The following is a 16,494-nucleotide window of genomic DNA, read 5'->3' on the forward strand; positions in this document are numbered from 1 at the left end:
TGGGTGGAACAACTTCTTTTCTTCCACCGGCTTCTCCTTTCCTCTCTTTGCCACAGACATTCTGAAATTACTCCAAGGGGTGCATGAAATTAAGCAGAGGGCCGCAGGTTCCTTAATTCTGCTTTAGTTTGATGGACTAGGATGCAAACTGTTGGAAAACTGGCTGAATTCTGTAACTTCATTGAAGGTGCTTTGTGTCATTGAACGAAAGCCCTTTTTGCAAAATTAGCTTTGTGTGCTGTTCTGATCTTGCCCTAAAATACTGTGGATGCCATCCCTTTCCCACAAATACTCCTTTCTCTTCCAATCTCTCTCCGTGTTGAGTTTTGAGTCTGGTGCACAGCAAAATGGAGGGGAGAGAGAAAGTTTATGGAGTGTGAAAGACAGGAATCCTGAGGGTGGAGGGGAGAACAGCTATATAATATAAACTGTTTAATACTGGCGGTGAACCAGAGTACTGCTTAGGAACATCTCCCAGCTGCTGGTTTTCGAGTAAACCGCCTGGTCTCTAAAAGGCAAGGCAGCACTTTTGCCCAGGGCGAGCCTCGGCGTCGTTTCCTCACGTTGCCCGGCGCTGACTCGCAGGCAAGCGCGGAGCCGTGGCTCTCTTTCAACTCGCGAGCGCGAAAGATCAAGAGGCGATGTGAAAAGAGGGGCAGCAAACTGGGGAAGGACAAAGGAGGGGAGGAGCGGGGGGGAATGGGAGGAGCGAAACGGGGACTGGCGGGATGGGGAAGAGTAGCTGGGAGGATGGACGGGGAGGGAAGGGGGTCGGGCGCATTTTCTGGGAGTCTGGCGGCGGCTGTGGGGGGTCCTGGGCGCGGTAACCTGACTCCGCTGGCCCTGGACGGTCGAGCAGGAGGAGATCGGCCGGGTCTGACGGTGAGTGGGTCTCTCTTCCCCGCGCCCCAGCCCGGGATGAAGGGAAGGTGCGCGCAAGGGCGAGAGCGCGCGCGCAATGGAGGGGCCATTGTGTACGAGAGGAGGTCCCGACTGGCCGCCTCTTCGGAGGGGGACCCTCTGGCCCCCGGGCGGGCTCTGGGCGGACCCCGAACTGGCGGGGCCTCCGCGGCTGCGGGACAGAACCGGCTTTGTCTCTCCCCGCAGCTGGCAAGGCGGGCGAGGGAGGGAGGCGCGCGGAGAGCCCCGCCGCCGCCGCCGCCACGGCCCCTTCCACGCCTCCACGGGTGGCAGCTCCAGAGAAAAAGGGCTGGGCTCCAAAGACGCTTGCACGGAGCAAAAATGAAAAAAGCCCGGCTGGGTGCGGGCAGCTCCGGGGACTGGGGGAATACAAGGCGCAAAGACGGCTGGGGAGAAGCGGAGGGCTTGGTCCACTTCTCAGGGTGGCGTGTCGAGAGCATCCAGGGAGTGGGGGACTCGGAACCGACGGCCTCCTCTGCGTTTGGGTTGCTTTCGACGGGTGACGAGATCTTGGGCAGATAGGGATCCCCAGATCTCACACCCAAAAGCGAATGAGATGGGGAAGCTTCGTTGCCCGAATCCGTCTTTTGGTGCATGCAACTCTAGGCCTTCTTAAGATCACAGACGGCTTCCATTGATTCACACACACACAATTGTGCGGGAAGCGAGTTGCTGCCTCGTGGTGGAACCCCGTGTCGCTAGCAAATGTGTGAATGAAGCAATGCACTTGGGGAAAGAATCCTAGACTGGTAGAGTTGGGAGGGGCTCTGAGGAGCATCAACCTCCTGTAATGCAGGAATCACAACTAAAGCATCCATGGCAGATGGCCATCCAACCTCTGTTTTAAAACCTCCAAAGAAGGAGAGTTCACCACCTCCCATGGGAGTCTGTTCCACTGCCGAACAGCTCTTACTTTCAGAAAGTTATTCCTGATGTTTACTCAGAATCTCTTTTCTTGTAACTTGAATCTATTGGTACAGGTCCTAGCCCCCAGAGCAGGAGAAAACAAGCTTGCTCCATCTTCCATGTGACAGCCTTTTAGATATTTGAAGATAAGGCTCACATGATTGGTCTTGCCCATATGGTTCATAGCAAGGGCAGCCAATGTGCCCTCCAGCTGTTCCGGACTACAACTCCCATAATCCCTGACCATCGGCTACAACATCTGGAGAGCACCACATCAGCTAGTTACCTGTTTTATAGTACTGTATTACATTTCTGCACATACAAGAAAGAGGGAACCAATTGTTCTGTTGTTTGTGCATGAAAAGAGCTGATATACAGAGTAGGATTTCTGATCTGTATTAGTAGGCCCCTTTTTGAACGGTGGTATTACGTGCTCTGCATTAATTAATAGATCCAGATCAAAAGGGCAAAGGTTGCATTTGTGTCACTGCATGAAAAACTGTGCTGTGATATACATGCAAAACTAATGTTGAGCACTTAAAATCCCATTGATTTCAATGTGAGAATTAAGCAAGTGATTAATTTTCCCCAGCTGATGTCACCAGATCTTAGAAAGTGCTTGCATTTGACTAGAATCATACCTCTGATTGACGGACCTTTGGGCAGCTTGCTCAGGGTACCAGTGGTAACCAATGGAGGGAGGAGGCTGGTCCTTTATAAATGTACGAAAATGCTTTGAGTCTCCTAATGAGTAAGAATTGCTACTGCCCTACATTTGTAAATTCTTTCAGAATTCTTGAGCACACTATTGCTCATTCAACAGAGAAAGGTACAGCAGATTATGGGCAGAAATTCCTTCTTCCATTTAAAAGCTGGAACAGGGAGATATTCCTATCACTAGCTATCTGCGTGTGTGGAATGCAATAAATGTTATCTACTTAACCCTGTTGTTGATTATTGTTATCACCCAAAGGGCAGATTTAATTGGTGTAAAGGGAAATGGAGAATTATCTGTGTACCAAGCAATTAGATGCACAATAGCCACTGTGAGACAGATCTATTACCCATACAATGAACTCGTAACTCATTGCCGCCTCAACTTTGCTACTGCTACTATGGCTGGTTGAAATTCTTGAAAAGTCAGGGAAATACTGAAAAAACATTGGAGGCTAACAGTGCAAGCCTAACCATGTCTACTCGGAAGTAAGTACCGTTGCATTCAATGGAGCTTACTCCCAGGTAAGTAGGGTTAGAATTGAAGTCCCATAAATTTCAATGTGAAGTGTGCTCAACGAATTTACTCTGGATCCAAATGGTGATGGGTGACACTTTTCAGTAGATTATGAAAACAATAATGATCAATAAAACTTTATAATAAAACAGAAGAGGCTAATCTTGAAGAAGCTTTTTTCAGTTGCAGGAGGGCAGTTACACCCCTTGGAACTGGGTGGTGGCAGCTCATCAAGCTGTTTCTGCTTCTTCTCCTTCACCTCAGGGCAAGGTGGCTGTTTGTTTACACTGAGTTGTGCCTCCCAATTGAGACATCCCCCACTACCTACTGTATTGGCCCAAATATAAGCCGCACTCAAATATAAGCCACACCTTTAAAATTGATGGGGGGAAAGGAAAAAAGACAATACCCGAATATAAGCCGCACCCTTAAAATTGGAGAGGGAGGGGGATTCTGAAAGGCACCCACCCAATGAAGCACAATCACACAACGAGGAACACACATGAGGCTTGCCCAGGGAAGGTGGGGGGAATCAAAAAGGGGGTCAAAAAGCACCCGTCCCAAACAAGCACACTCTCACCACCAAAGCCCATACGGTCGTCCGCTGCCTGATACAGTAACTGCTTTGCTGGCGGCCTTCCGCCTTTCTTACAGCGGCTCAGGGGAGGCTTGGGAGCGGAAGGTGGGCTGCGCACCATTCCCTTGCGCTCCTGGGCTGCTTCCTGGTGGGGGAGCCACGCTGCTTTGCTGGTGGCCTTCCCCCCCTTCCTCCTTCTTTCTGGTGGTTCGGGCAAAGCTTGGGAACCACGGTTGGGACGGGCACCCTTGTCCCACACCCCTGACGGCCCTCGTGGGCAGCTGATTCAGCAGCGATATCGTAGGGTCACAAATATCAGCCACACTTTAACTTTTCACAGTCGGAATTTGGGGGGAAAAGTGTGACTTTGGGCCAATATGGTATATATGCAGCATTCCTCAAGAGAATAGGACAGACACTGAGTATGAAAAATCTGCCAGTAAGTCTCCACCTGCATTGGCAGAGAATATATATAGTATCTCTTCTTTTTCAGGCGTCCAGCATGTCCTGGCTGCTCCAACACAGGACGCTCCGACAATGAGCATCAACTCGCCTCTCAGCAACGAGAACGCCTCAGGGAACCTTACGGTGCTGGAAGACGGGGCTGGCCGAGTTACAGAGTCCATTGCTATTATTGTCATCACCATTTTCATTTGTTTAGGAAACCTGGTGATCGTCCTCACTCTTTACAAGAAGTCGTACCTCCTCACGCTGAGCAACAAGTTTGTTTTCAGCCTGACCCTGTCCAATTTCCTCCTCTCCGTGCTGGTTCTTCCTTTCGTCGTGACCAGCTCCATCCGGCGGGAATGGATCTTCGGAGTCGTTTGGTGCAATTTCTCTGCCCTGCTCTACATGCTGATCAGCTCGGCCAGTATGCTCACTCTCGGACTCATTGCAATCGACAGGTATGTTGTCATAGAATCATAGCATCACAGAGCTGGAAGGGACCCTGAGGATCATCTAAGCCCAACCCCTGCAATGCAGGAATATGCAGCTGTCCCTTATGGGGATCAAACCTGCAACCTTGGTCTTATCAGCACCAGGCTGTAACCAACTGAGCTATCCAGCTGCTTTCATTACAGATGGGATGTGGGTGAGCAGTAAAGACAAGCCAGAATACACCTGTGCAGAGAGGGAGACCCGGCTTAAAGTAATACAGGACAAGATTGTCCTGACAGAAAATACTTTTGGGGGAGTCTACAAGCATGGGTGGCGCTGTGGAGCCTAGGACTTGCCCATCAGAAGGTCGGTGGTTCAAATCCCCGCAACGGGGTGAGCTCCCGTTCCTCGTTCCCTGCTCCTGCCAACCTAGCAGTTCAAAAGCACGTCAAAGTGCAAGTAGATAAATAGGTACCGCTCCGGCAGGAAGGTAAACGGCGTTTCTGTGCGCTGCTCTGGTTCGCCAGCAGCGGCTTAGTCATGCTGGTCACATGACCCAGAAGCTGTACGCTGGCTTCTTCGGCCAATAAAGCGAGATGAGCGCCTCAACCCCAGAGTCGGTCACGACTGGACCTAATGGTCAGGGGTGCCTTTACCTTTACCTTACAAGCATCAAAGAGTGATCAGACAGAACCATTCCTCTATGGGGCCTCCCAGAAGACATCTGGCTGGCCGCTCTAGGAAACAGGATAAGAACATAAGAATCCAGTTGGGTTGACCAATGGCTCATCTAATCCAGCGTCTTGTTCTCTCAGCAGCCAGCCAGATTACAATGGGAAGCCTGCAAGCAGCGTCTGAGTTGGACAGCACCCTCCCCTGTACCTAATAATAAATAATAATAATAATTTTTTATTTATACCCCGCCCTTCCCGGTTCAGAAAACCGGGCTCAGGGCGGCTAACAACAAATTTAAAACACTTAATTGATGCAACAAAAAACAGCATAAAATACAGTATAAAACGTGAATAACAATAAATTCATAATTCAAAAATCAATTTAGTGTGCACTAAATTTAGTGTGCACATTCATGTAACATCATAAATGTCAGCTGGTGCTCCAGCATACCTAATTAAAAACTGCACCATAATGACAGATTTGTACAATTTATATTTTAGCATCATCACTTTGTGTGTCCTTTGAGCTCCAAACCATGCAATAGCTGTATCTGTAGAAGTTGCCCATTTGGTTGATTACTGGGGCGAGTTTCAAATAACCAAGAGCAAGTTTTTTAAAGAAAAGACTCATTTCCCCTTCTCGCTGCATGCTTTGTTAGGTTGCTGAATCCTCCTTTTATTTTTCCTCAGGTACTACGCTGTCCTGTACCCGATGGTTTACCCAATGAAGATTACAGGTAACAGAGCTGTTGTTGCCCTTCTGTACGTCTGGCTGCATTCCCTCATCGGGTGCCTTCCTCCGCTCTTTGGCTGGTCTTCGTTAGAGTTTGACCAGTTCAAATGGATGTGTGTGGCCGCGTGGCATAAAGAAGCAGGCTACACTGCCTTTTGGCAGATCTGGTGCGCGCTGCTGCCCTTCTTAGTCATGATGATTTGCTACGGATTCATATTCCGCGTGGCCAGGATTAAAGCGCGGAAGATTCACTGCGGGAGCGTGGTCATCGCAGAGGAAGACACCCAAAGGAATGGGAGGAAAAACTCCAGCACTTCAACGTCCTCGTCAGGCAGCCGAAGGAACGCTTTCCAAGGAGTCGTTTATTCTGCCAATCAGTGCAAAGCTTTGATAACTATCTTGGTTGTGATTGGTGCTTTCGTAATCACATGGGGGCCTTATATGGTGGTTATTACATCCGAGGCACTTTGGGGGAAAGACAGCATTTCTCCTGCTTTGGAGACACTGGCAACTTGGTTGTCTTTTACGAGTGCTATTTGCCACCCTTTGATTTATGGACTCTGGAATAAAACGGTACGCAAGGAGTTGCTGGGAATGTGCTTTGGAGACCGGTACTACAGAGAATCATTTGTTCAACGGCAAAGGACATCCAGATTATTTAGTATTTCTAATAGGATCACAGGTAATAAAGCATGGTGGTATGGCTTATAGTATGATTTCTCTACATACCACTTTCTCACCCAAAGGCTTGTTGCCTTTTTATTATTTTTATGCTTGCCAGGTGATGTTGAAGAAATATTAGTAGTCTCTCAAATGTGTTAGTTAAGGTTACTTAAACATCAGTCACTCATGTCAACAGGGAAACATTCAGATTCCACCACCACTGAAAGGGAGAGGAATAAATCTTTGATTTCTCCTTTGGAGATGGTATTCCTGTCATTTGGTGTTTAACTCTGGATTATGCAAGCATACTTGTAGCAGCCTTTTCATTAACTCTCAGTACAGATGCTGCAGTTTAGCTGTTGGCTAAATCAAACAGCTGGATAATAAGTCGTGGGAGCTTTGGAACATGCTTTTGTTAAATCTCCCAGCACTTCTCCAGGATGTAGTTTGCTAATGCTGAAGGTCTTTTTTGCAGATTTGGGACTCTCTCCACATCTCACAGCTCTCATGGCAGGTGAGAGGACTTTAGGACACAGCAGCAGCACCGGCGATACAGGTTTCAGCTGCTCTCAGGATTCAGGTAACTCTTCCTTTTTTAAAATTTCACTTGCATTTTCCAAGTTGTGAGAAACTATTATTATAAGAAACTGGATTAAAAGTGGCACTTGCTGGTAACAGTGTTTAGCAATTTAAGGTGCTAGTCTTGATCTATATCCATGGCCTGGGACCTCTGTGCCCAACAGAATGCCTCCTCCCATTTTTTTTGCACGTATTCATCATAGTAATTCTTCCATAAACTAACTGTACAAGCCATGGTCTTGTTTTAGGAACAGATGTCATGCTGCTGGAAGACTATAGTTCTGATGGAGTTCATCACCCACATTGCCTTTATCCCCATCGACGGAGGAGTTCTGTGACTTTTGAAGATGAAGTGGAACAAACTAAAGGTGTGCTGAGGCTGGGTATTTTAGTCCAAAGCAGACAGAAAACACTTAAAATATTACTGTGTACTATTCAAATGTTAAAAACCAGACAGATCTCTGTCAAAATAGCTTACAGCTATGAGACATAAAGTGGAAGAAAAGAGATGTTGGATGAAACATGATTTATTTACTACTTTTACCTTTCAGTCAATACATAAGGTGTACAGTCAGTGCTTTTTTTCTGGGGGTAATCAACGGCACACATTACTGGCACCTTTTTTCTAGAAGAAAAGCACTGTGTACGGTACTTGACTATATTCAATTTGGAAGGTTTTGGTTCAGCTGTGGTGTGGTGTGTCCTCTGGACCAATAAACTATGGTTAACACTAACTATGGCTAGTTTCAAACAAGCCAACAGAACTCAGATTACTGAAACCAGTTGGTTTAAAACTAACCATATTTAATATTAGCCATTGTTCCAGATCTAGATGACATGACAAACTGAGGTTAATCCAAGGTGGAAGCTTCCAAACTCCTCCAGGTAGTGAAGGAGCAGGGGAGGCTGGCAGGGAATGTGTGACTTCAGGAGGTGACTAAGCTTGATCAGGTTTCACTAAACTGTTCGCATCTTGCTAAGCCATACTTTAGCATGGCAGCTGTTCTTCACTAATGGAAGCTAAGGAATAACATGCAAAAAGCCAAGGGGTGAAACATACAGAAAAGAAGGATGAAAACTACTTTAAAAACAGGGGACCCATATAGGGGAGCTATAGATTGTAAGTGGATAAGACACAGAAGACAATAAAATAAAGTGGGACCTGAGTTAAGCAAATTGTTCAAGGGCAACTTACAGAACTAGTGCTGCAGGTATTGAATAAAATAATAACCTGTAATTTCTGTGCTACCAGTAAGACCAGGCATGGGCAGGTGTTTTGTTAGCTCATGGAGCCGGGTGCAAAAAACAATGATACAAGTATTTGTCCTGTTGTTATTACTGAAGTCAGTGTTTAATTCAGAACCATTTTTTTCTCCATTTAGATGACTCTTGCGAGCAGCCTCAATATCTGCTGCCAATGCACTGTAGTTTTAAGTTTACGGATAGATGTCCTGATTAAAATATCAGGCATTTGCTTTGCTTTGACTCTCCATTTGGTTAGCTTTAGAATTATTATGTTATTCCATGGTAGAATCCTGAAATTATCTGTATTAATAGATCCACTGAAGAGCTACTTTGTGTATGAAGTCTACAAATAGTTCCTTGTGGGCAAGGCTTCCATACATTCTTCTAAACTGTCTGTTTCCTCTGTTCAGAAGCGGCAAAGAATTCTGTTCTCCAGGTAAAAGCTGACGTTCATAAGTCTCTGGACAGTTACGCATCCAGCCTGGCCAAAGCTATTGAGGCAGACGTGAGGATCACCTTGTTTGGTGGAGACGCTTTACCTGGCTCTCTGTTTCCAGTGCGAACTGTGACAGGCAGCAACGGTGGTGCCCGGCGTGGGGGCAGGACCCATGTTGGCCAAAGACTGCAGCTACAAAGCATTGAGGAAGGGAACACTTGAAATTTCTTCCAACGAGGAACAGACGGAACCACTAGGGACGATACAGGGCCTTTTGAAAAGAAAGCAAAATGGCCTTCAGGGTTTTAGTCCAAGGACATCTAAAAAGAAAAAACCTGAAGTCTTGTCTTAACAGTATTAGAATTTGTGTGCATATGTCAAATATATGTGTTTTGCCCTTCAGGGTAGGGTTAAGGCCACCTTGTGCCTGACTGACTGCTCAGTTAGGAAACAGGTCAAAACGAAAAGGAAATTAGAAGTAGACCAGGGAGGCTACTCACAACATGAATGATAAGCTCTGCTTCTTGAAGTGATACAGGATTCCTTACACGATCCTCTTCCTACTTGTTTTTTCTTTAATTCCACCCACTGACACTATCCATTTGAGAGCGCTCCTTTCCTCCACCCACCCTATGCTTTCATAAATGCGACAGTTTCCTTCACACGCTCCTGGAGAACAGTACAAAGAAACACAACAGTTGCCTTAATAGATCAAGTGGAGTTTGTCATGTCTAGTGTTTGGCAATGGCTGAGAGATGGCATGATGTGGGGAAGACAAGGAAACTGAAAAGGAAAACTTTCAGGCATCAAGGATTGGTTCCTTACCAGATCGGAAAGGAGATGAATAGGCTGCAATCCTAACCCCATTTGTCTGGGAATGAGCCCCACTGAATTCAGTACTTCTGAGTAGACATAAGTTAGGACGGCACTGTAAAGCAGGAGGTGTTTTATGGTTGGACACGTGCAGAAATATATGTCTAGTCTTACCTTAATGACTTTTGAGAAGTGCCGTGTATGTGGGTTTTAACTAATGCACAACAGTTGAACCAGTTTTTACATCCCATTGGCAGTGTTTCCAGGTAAGCTGTGAATCAGGTTTTCCTGATGTGAAACCAGCATAAAGTGAGTGTTTGAAAACTGGAATTCGTCAAGTCATCCACAACACAATGCAGCTCATACTCAGTCAAACTGAAACCTTTTCAGACACCTGCTTGAAAGCCTCTGTCCCTCTTTTCTTCTCTCCCCCCCCCCCATACTTCTTTTTTGGGTTTCACAGAAAGGCTGAAACATTCAGTCTGCTGAAACAATTGGGAGTTTTGCATAGCTATCACTAATCAGGCTTTGACAAAAATTAGCAAATGGTTAGCTCAGAATTCTGGGTTCACAGGGGCAGCTTTGAATTCAACATTGCGTGCTGCGAGGCACCTTGCCTTTAAATTCTCCTTTTATCCCATCTATAACATACAGAAATAGTAGGTGCTATTTACCTACTTGTGCCATATAGGATTACTTAAATAATTATCATACAGTGGTCAAAACATATTTCAAGTGCCATGAATAAACCTCCAGACATACAGTATGTCCATAGCTACTAATTCTTTACGGTTAGAAGGGAGAAATGAGACGCTTTTTAGTGGTGGTGCTTTAGCATGGTCTCCTGAAGACCACTTTTAATTTCCACTTCAGTTCTGCTTAAATCTGTGGGAACGGCTTCCAAGTAAATATGGTTGGGATCACAGCCATGCAGGCTGGGGGTGATAAGTGCTGGAGTCCAACAATATCTGGAGGGCCACTGGTTCCCCATCCCTGCTAATAGCCTAGTGAATATGCTAACAGTGCTTTTATGTGCATGGAAGAGTTGCTGAATTTTCCCTTCTAAGTGTTCCTCCTAGCACCACAGCAAAATGGTGCCCTGAAATACTCCCTTTCCTTTACAGGGGGTGTGGAGGATGCCATAAGGTGAGGCTTGAAAAACCTCTGGATGCGCTTTTAAATTTCATAAGGATATGTTTCCATTTGTATTACTCCACTCAGTAATGTAAATCACTGTGTGACAAAAAGCACTTGCCAATCTTTGGTTAAACAAATGAATCTTTAGAGTAACCAATTATTTTGATGGTAGGAGTCCAAGATTTTGCACAGACTTTTTCTCAAACCATCTACCCAAATGATGTTTACAACAGTTACAACTGTGCCAAGAGCTTTGAAATGTTTTATTATTCTGTGTATAACACCTGCACTGCAATACGGAGCAGCTCTTAACAACTTTGGTAAATTTCAGATATTAAGGAATCCACTCTAGATGAATCCCAGGTGGAGGCTAATGTGGCTAACATCTAAGGCTGCAGTCCTAAATACACTTCTGGGAGTCTCATTGAACTTAAGAGTATTTACTTCTAAGTAGATATACTGCAATAGTAGCATAGACACAATGTGAATTTTTTGGGGGGAAGATTATCCTAACTTTACCTGTTGAAGAACTGGCATCTTGCAGGGCTGGCCCTAATTTTAAGCAGTGCAATGTGGCAGATGCTGGGATAAGGGAGAGCAAAGATGTTGTAGGACTCTGCTTCATACAAACCAACCTGTACCCTCTAAGCTGCATGGAGATTGGGTGGTCTAGTCAGCCTCTGTATTTGAACTGGGGTGGAGCTGGAGCAGGGAAGCATCCTGCCTTTCACCTCAGGCAGCAGCATATCTTGGGCCAGCCCTGGCATCTTGCCATGTCTTCATGTCATTGTCACATCTGATGTGCCTTCAGGACACTGCTACCAGCTCCCTCAGGCTCCAGGTAATTCTCAAGTCACATAGTGGCAATGGAAGCTTGTGCCCCAAATCAAGAAGCCAAAAGTATTTTCAAGAGACTGATATGGTTTCTCTTGCCTGTATTTCAAAGAAAAAACCTATTGGGAGTAATTGGGCCTATTAAACCAGCCTTGTTTCCGTAGTGGAGGAATAGATGGAGGAGTCAGATAGCTATGGTCAGCATTTGCTGTTTCATTGCAAAGAACTTTGAAATGGTGATTAGATAAATTTATGGAGGATAAGACTATAAATGTTTACTAATCCATGATGCCTATGTTATTTCTCGCATCAGAGGTAGCATGCCTCTTGGTGCCTGTTGCTGGGGTTCACGACAGGGAGAGTGCCGTTGCACTTATGTCCTACTTGTGAGCTTCCTGTAGGCCTCTATCTGGTTGGTCACTGTGAGAACAGGATGCCGGATTAGATGGGCCTTTGCTTTGGTACATCAGGTCTCTATTTCCTTATGGTACTCTTACTGAGCAGAAGAGTAAGTTAATGAAATAATATTCTCATACAGATTTTTGTTGTTGATGCATTCTCATTTTGTATTCCCTCCCCCAATTGTTAAAAAAGATATATGGTTTTCTATATGAATGCTTTGAAAAATAAAAAAATGTATGAAGATAGTGATTTTCTATCCCAAGGAAAACTGTCAGGAAAATAAGGGATTTAGTAGACATTTGCAAGGATCAACTCTTTCAATAAGGTCTGATTGGGTGGCACAAAAAAACCACAGTAAATTTAACAATTTTCTACAAAGCTTTTGTTTCTAAATGTTATAACAGAAGTTATAAGTAGGATTATGTAATGCCTGTATGTTATAGAACCTTTATGCCTTATACAACACAATTAACTGGTAATTTAATCTTTAGCCTATCAGCACATATTTTCTCTGGATTATTATTATTACTATTATTAATTACATGCATATCCCAGCTTTCCTCACAGTAGCTCAAGGGTCGTGTACATGGTTCCTTCTCATTTTATCCCCATAACCCTGTGATGCATGTTAGGCTGAGAAACTGACTGGCCAAAGGTCACCAACTGAACACGGCTGAGCAATGATTTGAACCTAAGCTTCCTTAGTCCTAGTCTGGCACCATAACCATTACACCACACAGCTCTTTAATCAAAACAGAATACTAAGCAGTGCCTATAGATAGAGTTAAGGTTGCAATGCTATACCTGGGAGTAAGAGCCATTGCATTCACACCCTTGGAATTTCCTCCTGCTTCCACCTCTGAGCCAATACGATTCTGGCAGCTGTTACAGCATACTGGAAAAGTTTGCAATCTTTCCTTCTAATGTCCTTCCCTACAACACCTAATAAAAAAGCCTCTGGCCTTTTCACAAAGGTATACTTTAACATCTTCTTCATCTCATTATAGATCTCATCCCAGAAGCTTTTTACTTTCTTACATTCCCACCACTGGTGGAAGAATGTCCCTTCTTTGCATTTACATTTCCAGCATTTGTTATCTACCTTATACATCTTTGCCAATCTTACAGGTGACAGGTACCATCTGTAGAGCATTTTCATCATATTTTCCTTCAATAACGTGCAGGCCGTAAATTTTATGTTCTCTTTCCACAACCTTTCCCAATCCTCCAGTTGAATATTATATCCTAAGTCCCTTGCCCACTGTACCATCACTGACTTCACCTCCTCATCTTTCGTGTGCCACTCTAACATTATTTTATACATCTTTGATAGATTTTTAAATTCGTTATTTATTATTTCCTTTTGGAAGGTTGATTCTTTTTCTGCATACCCCCTTTCCTTCAACTCTTTTTTAAACATTTCGTTTATCTGGAAGTAGTGTAGCCAATCATATGTTAATGCTTTAACTTGGTCGTATGATTTCATTTTCCACTTCCCTCCTTCATTGGTAACCATTTCTCCATATGTTCCCCACTTTCCTCTCATGTTAGTTTTCTTAACACACATTATTTCTAACGGGGATAACCAATGTGGGACTTTTGGTTCTAGTATATTTTTATATCTATCCCAAACCTCTATTAGTGCTCCTCTAAAAATGTGATTTCCAAATCCCTTATGTACTCTCTTTTTGTCACACCATAGGTACGCGTGCCACCCAAATTTGTTATTAAACCCTTCCAAATCTAATAATTCTTTGTTTTCCAATTTTACCCATTCTTTTAACCAGCACAGGCATGCTGCCTCATAATACAATCTCATGTCTGGTAGTGCGAAGCCTCCTCTCTCCTTTGCTTCTGTCAATAACTTAAATTTAATTCTAGGCTTCTTTCCTTCCCAGACATATCTTGAAATCGCCTTTTGCCATTCCCCGAAAATTTTTGTACCTTTTAGTATGGGTAAAGTTTGAAATAAAAATAACAACTTAGGAAGCACCATCATTTTTACCATTGATATTCTTCCCCATAGTGATAGTTTCAATCTATTCCAAACCTCTAAATCCCTCTTTATTCCTTTCCACATAGGGATATAATTATATTGGTATAAATCTATATTCTTATCCGAGAGCCAAATTCCCAAGTATTTAACCTTTTTGACTACCTCTATCTCCGTTTGTTGTTTTAATAATTCAATTTTATCTTGGTCCATATTTTTAACTATCATTTTGGTCTTCCTCTTATTCAGTCTAAATCCTGCTAATTTTCCAAATTGTTCCATCTCATCCAAAATTTCTTTTGTACTTTCTATAGGTTCTTCCAGAGTCACAACCACGTCATCCGCGAAGGCCTTAACTTTATATTCATTTATGCCTAATGTCACCCCTTTGATTTGCTTATTTTGTCTTATTGCATTTAATAAAACTTCCAGGACCACTATAAATAGCAATGGCGAAAGCGGACAACCCTGCCTTGTTCCTTTAGATATTTTAATATCTTCCGTGATGATGTTATTTATAATCAACCTAGCTTTCTGTTCTGTATAGATTGCTTCGATACCATTAAAAAATTCATGACCCACTTCCATAGCCTCCAAATTTTTCAACATAAATTCCCAGATCACATTATCGAAGGCTTTCTCTGCATCTACGAATATTAAACTTGCTGGTTTATCACACCTATCGGACAAATATTCAATAACATTGACTATATTTCTTATATTGTTCCTTAGTTGTCTGCCCGGTAGGAAACCTTCTTGGTCTTTATGTATGATTTTTACTAATATCTTTTTTAATCTCTTAGCTAGGATTCCTGTGAAGATCTTATAATCTGTGTTCAGTAACGAGATAGGTCTATAATTCTTAATTTGGGTTAAGTCCGAATCTTGTTTTGGTATTATTGTAATAAATGCCTCTTTCCATGTTCCTGGAATGTCCTTTTCTTTTAAAATGTTGTTCATTACTTCTACCAACGGGGCCATCAACGTATCTCTCATCTCTTTATAATAGCTAGATGTAAGTCCATCCGGACCTGGTGTTTTCCCTCTTTTTAATTCTTTTATGACTTCTTCTACTTCCTCTTTACATATTGGGGCATTCAGTTGTTCCCTTTGATCTGTTGGGATCTTTCTCACCATCTTCTCTTTCAAATATCTTTCTATTTTCTTCTTGTTATTCTTTTCTTTATTCTTATATAGTTGTCTGTAAAAATCTAAAAATCTTTTCCTAATTTCTTTCGGGTCTGTTATTTCTTCTCCATTTACCTCAATTTTATTAATTGTACTTTGTTCTTTCCTTTTCTTAGCCTGCCAGGCCAACCATTTTCCTGATTTATTGGCAAACTCAAAGTTTTTTTGTCTTAGCCTTTTGATATTCCATTCAACCTCTTTATTTATTAACATCGCAAATTGGGTTTGGAGAATCTTAATTTCCTGTAGTATCTTCTCATTGTTAGGTTTTTTTATCAATTTTTGTTCCTTATTCATAATCTGTTCTAAGATCTCTTTTGTCTTTTTTTCTTTGTTGTTTCTTTTCCATACATTCTGCTGAATAAAGAGGCCCCTCATCACTGCCTTACTTGCATCCCACACCACACTCGTTTTTGTCCCTTTATCCATATTATCTCTGAAGTAATTATCTAGATTTTTTTGTGCTTTTTCGACGAACTTTACTTAAGTTTGTGACATTAACTTCAATACATACCCATTTTTAACCACACAACCTGTTTTCTGCCTAAAACTATTTCCAGAGAAGTAGGTGTATGCTAGTGTTAATCTCTTGCAGCAAAACTGTTAAGTTGTGGGTGAACATATCAGACAACACAGCAATTCTTCAAACTGCTCTTGTTTATTCACAGACCAGACCAGAACTGAACTGAACTGAACTGAAGGGTTCAGCCAGCCTGCTTATATAGAGCTCCACTACAATGCAACAGTAGCAATTTTCTGTAACTATCCAATCACTGAACGTCACTTTCAATCCCTTATTTGCTTATGTGGACCTGAGTGAACACTATCTACAGTATCCCCCTGCTGGCCCAGGGTGAGAACTTCAGTACATAACAAAAAACACCCGGTGGCGCTTTAAAGATAAGAATATTTGTTGATTGAAGAAGCTGGGGTGGACTAGAGGCCATCAGATACTGTAATCTTCATTTGGCCCCTTTTTCTTTGTAGGTGTCCAGCTTGCTTATCATCAAGCCAAAGGCCACGGTCAAGCCCCAGTGGGCCTTTGCTTTCCCAAGTGATCACCTATTTACGTCTCTGTGTCTATTTCAAAGCATTTCCACACTGGTTAATATTTCAAGAATGTGTTGAGCGGTGTTGCAGTATGTATACTTGGCACACCTCTAGCTGGCCCCTTTAGTCGGGAAATGGCTCTCAGAGCGTCTTACAGAAGCCAGAATTTAGACCAGTGGTTTTCCAAAGGGACTGGGAGGGGGCGGGATTTCTGGCGGTGCAAATGACTGGGG

General features: G+C 43.4%; 1 protein-coding gene across 2 annotated transcripts; it reads left to right on the forward strand.

Annotated features, from left to right (window-relative positions):
* Positions 1-758: 758 nt before the first annotated feature.
* On the forward strand, positions 759-12,271 carry GPR161 (G protein-coupled receptor 161). 2 transcript variants are annotated; one of them, XM_081003839.1, is made up of 6 exons: positions 759-882; positions 4,129-4,540; positions 5,879-6,603; positions 7,060-7,164; positions 7,412-7,531; positions 8,819-12,271. In XM_081003839.1, the coding sequence occupies exons 2-6, from the start codon at positions 4,173-4,175 to the stop codon at positions 9,064-9,066; spliced, it is 1,566 nt and encodes a 521-aa protein (XP_080859965.1). In that variant the 5' UTR covers positions 759-882; positions 4,129-4,172; the 3' UTR covers positions 9,067-12,271. The 2 variants fall into 2 exon arrangements, with proteins under 2 accessions (XP_080859965.1, XP_080859966.1); XM_081003840.1 differs by having other exon boundaries at positions 5,879-5,925.
* The last annotated feature ends 4,223 nt before the right edge of the window (positions 12,272-16,494 follow it).

The sequence above is a fragment of the Podarcis pityusensis genome (genome assembly GCF_964106645.2).
Source record: "Podarcis pityusensis genome assembly, chromosome: 4".
NCBI classification, from domain to species: domain Eukaryota; kingdom Metazoa; phylum Chordata; class Lepidosauria; order Squamata; family Lacertidae; genus Podarcis; species Podarcis pityusensis.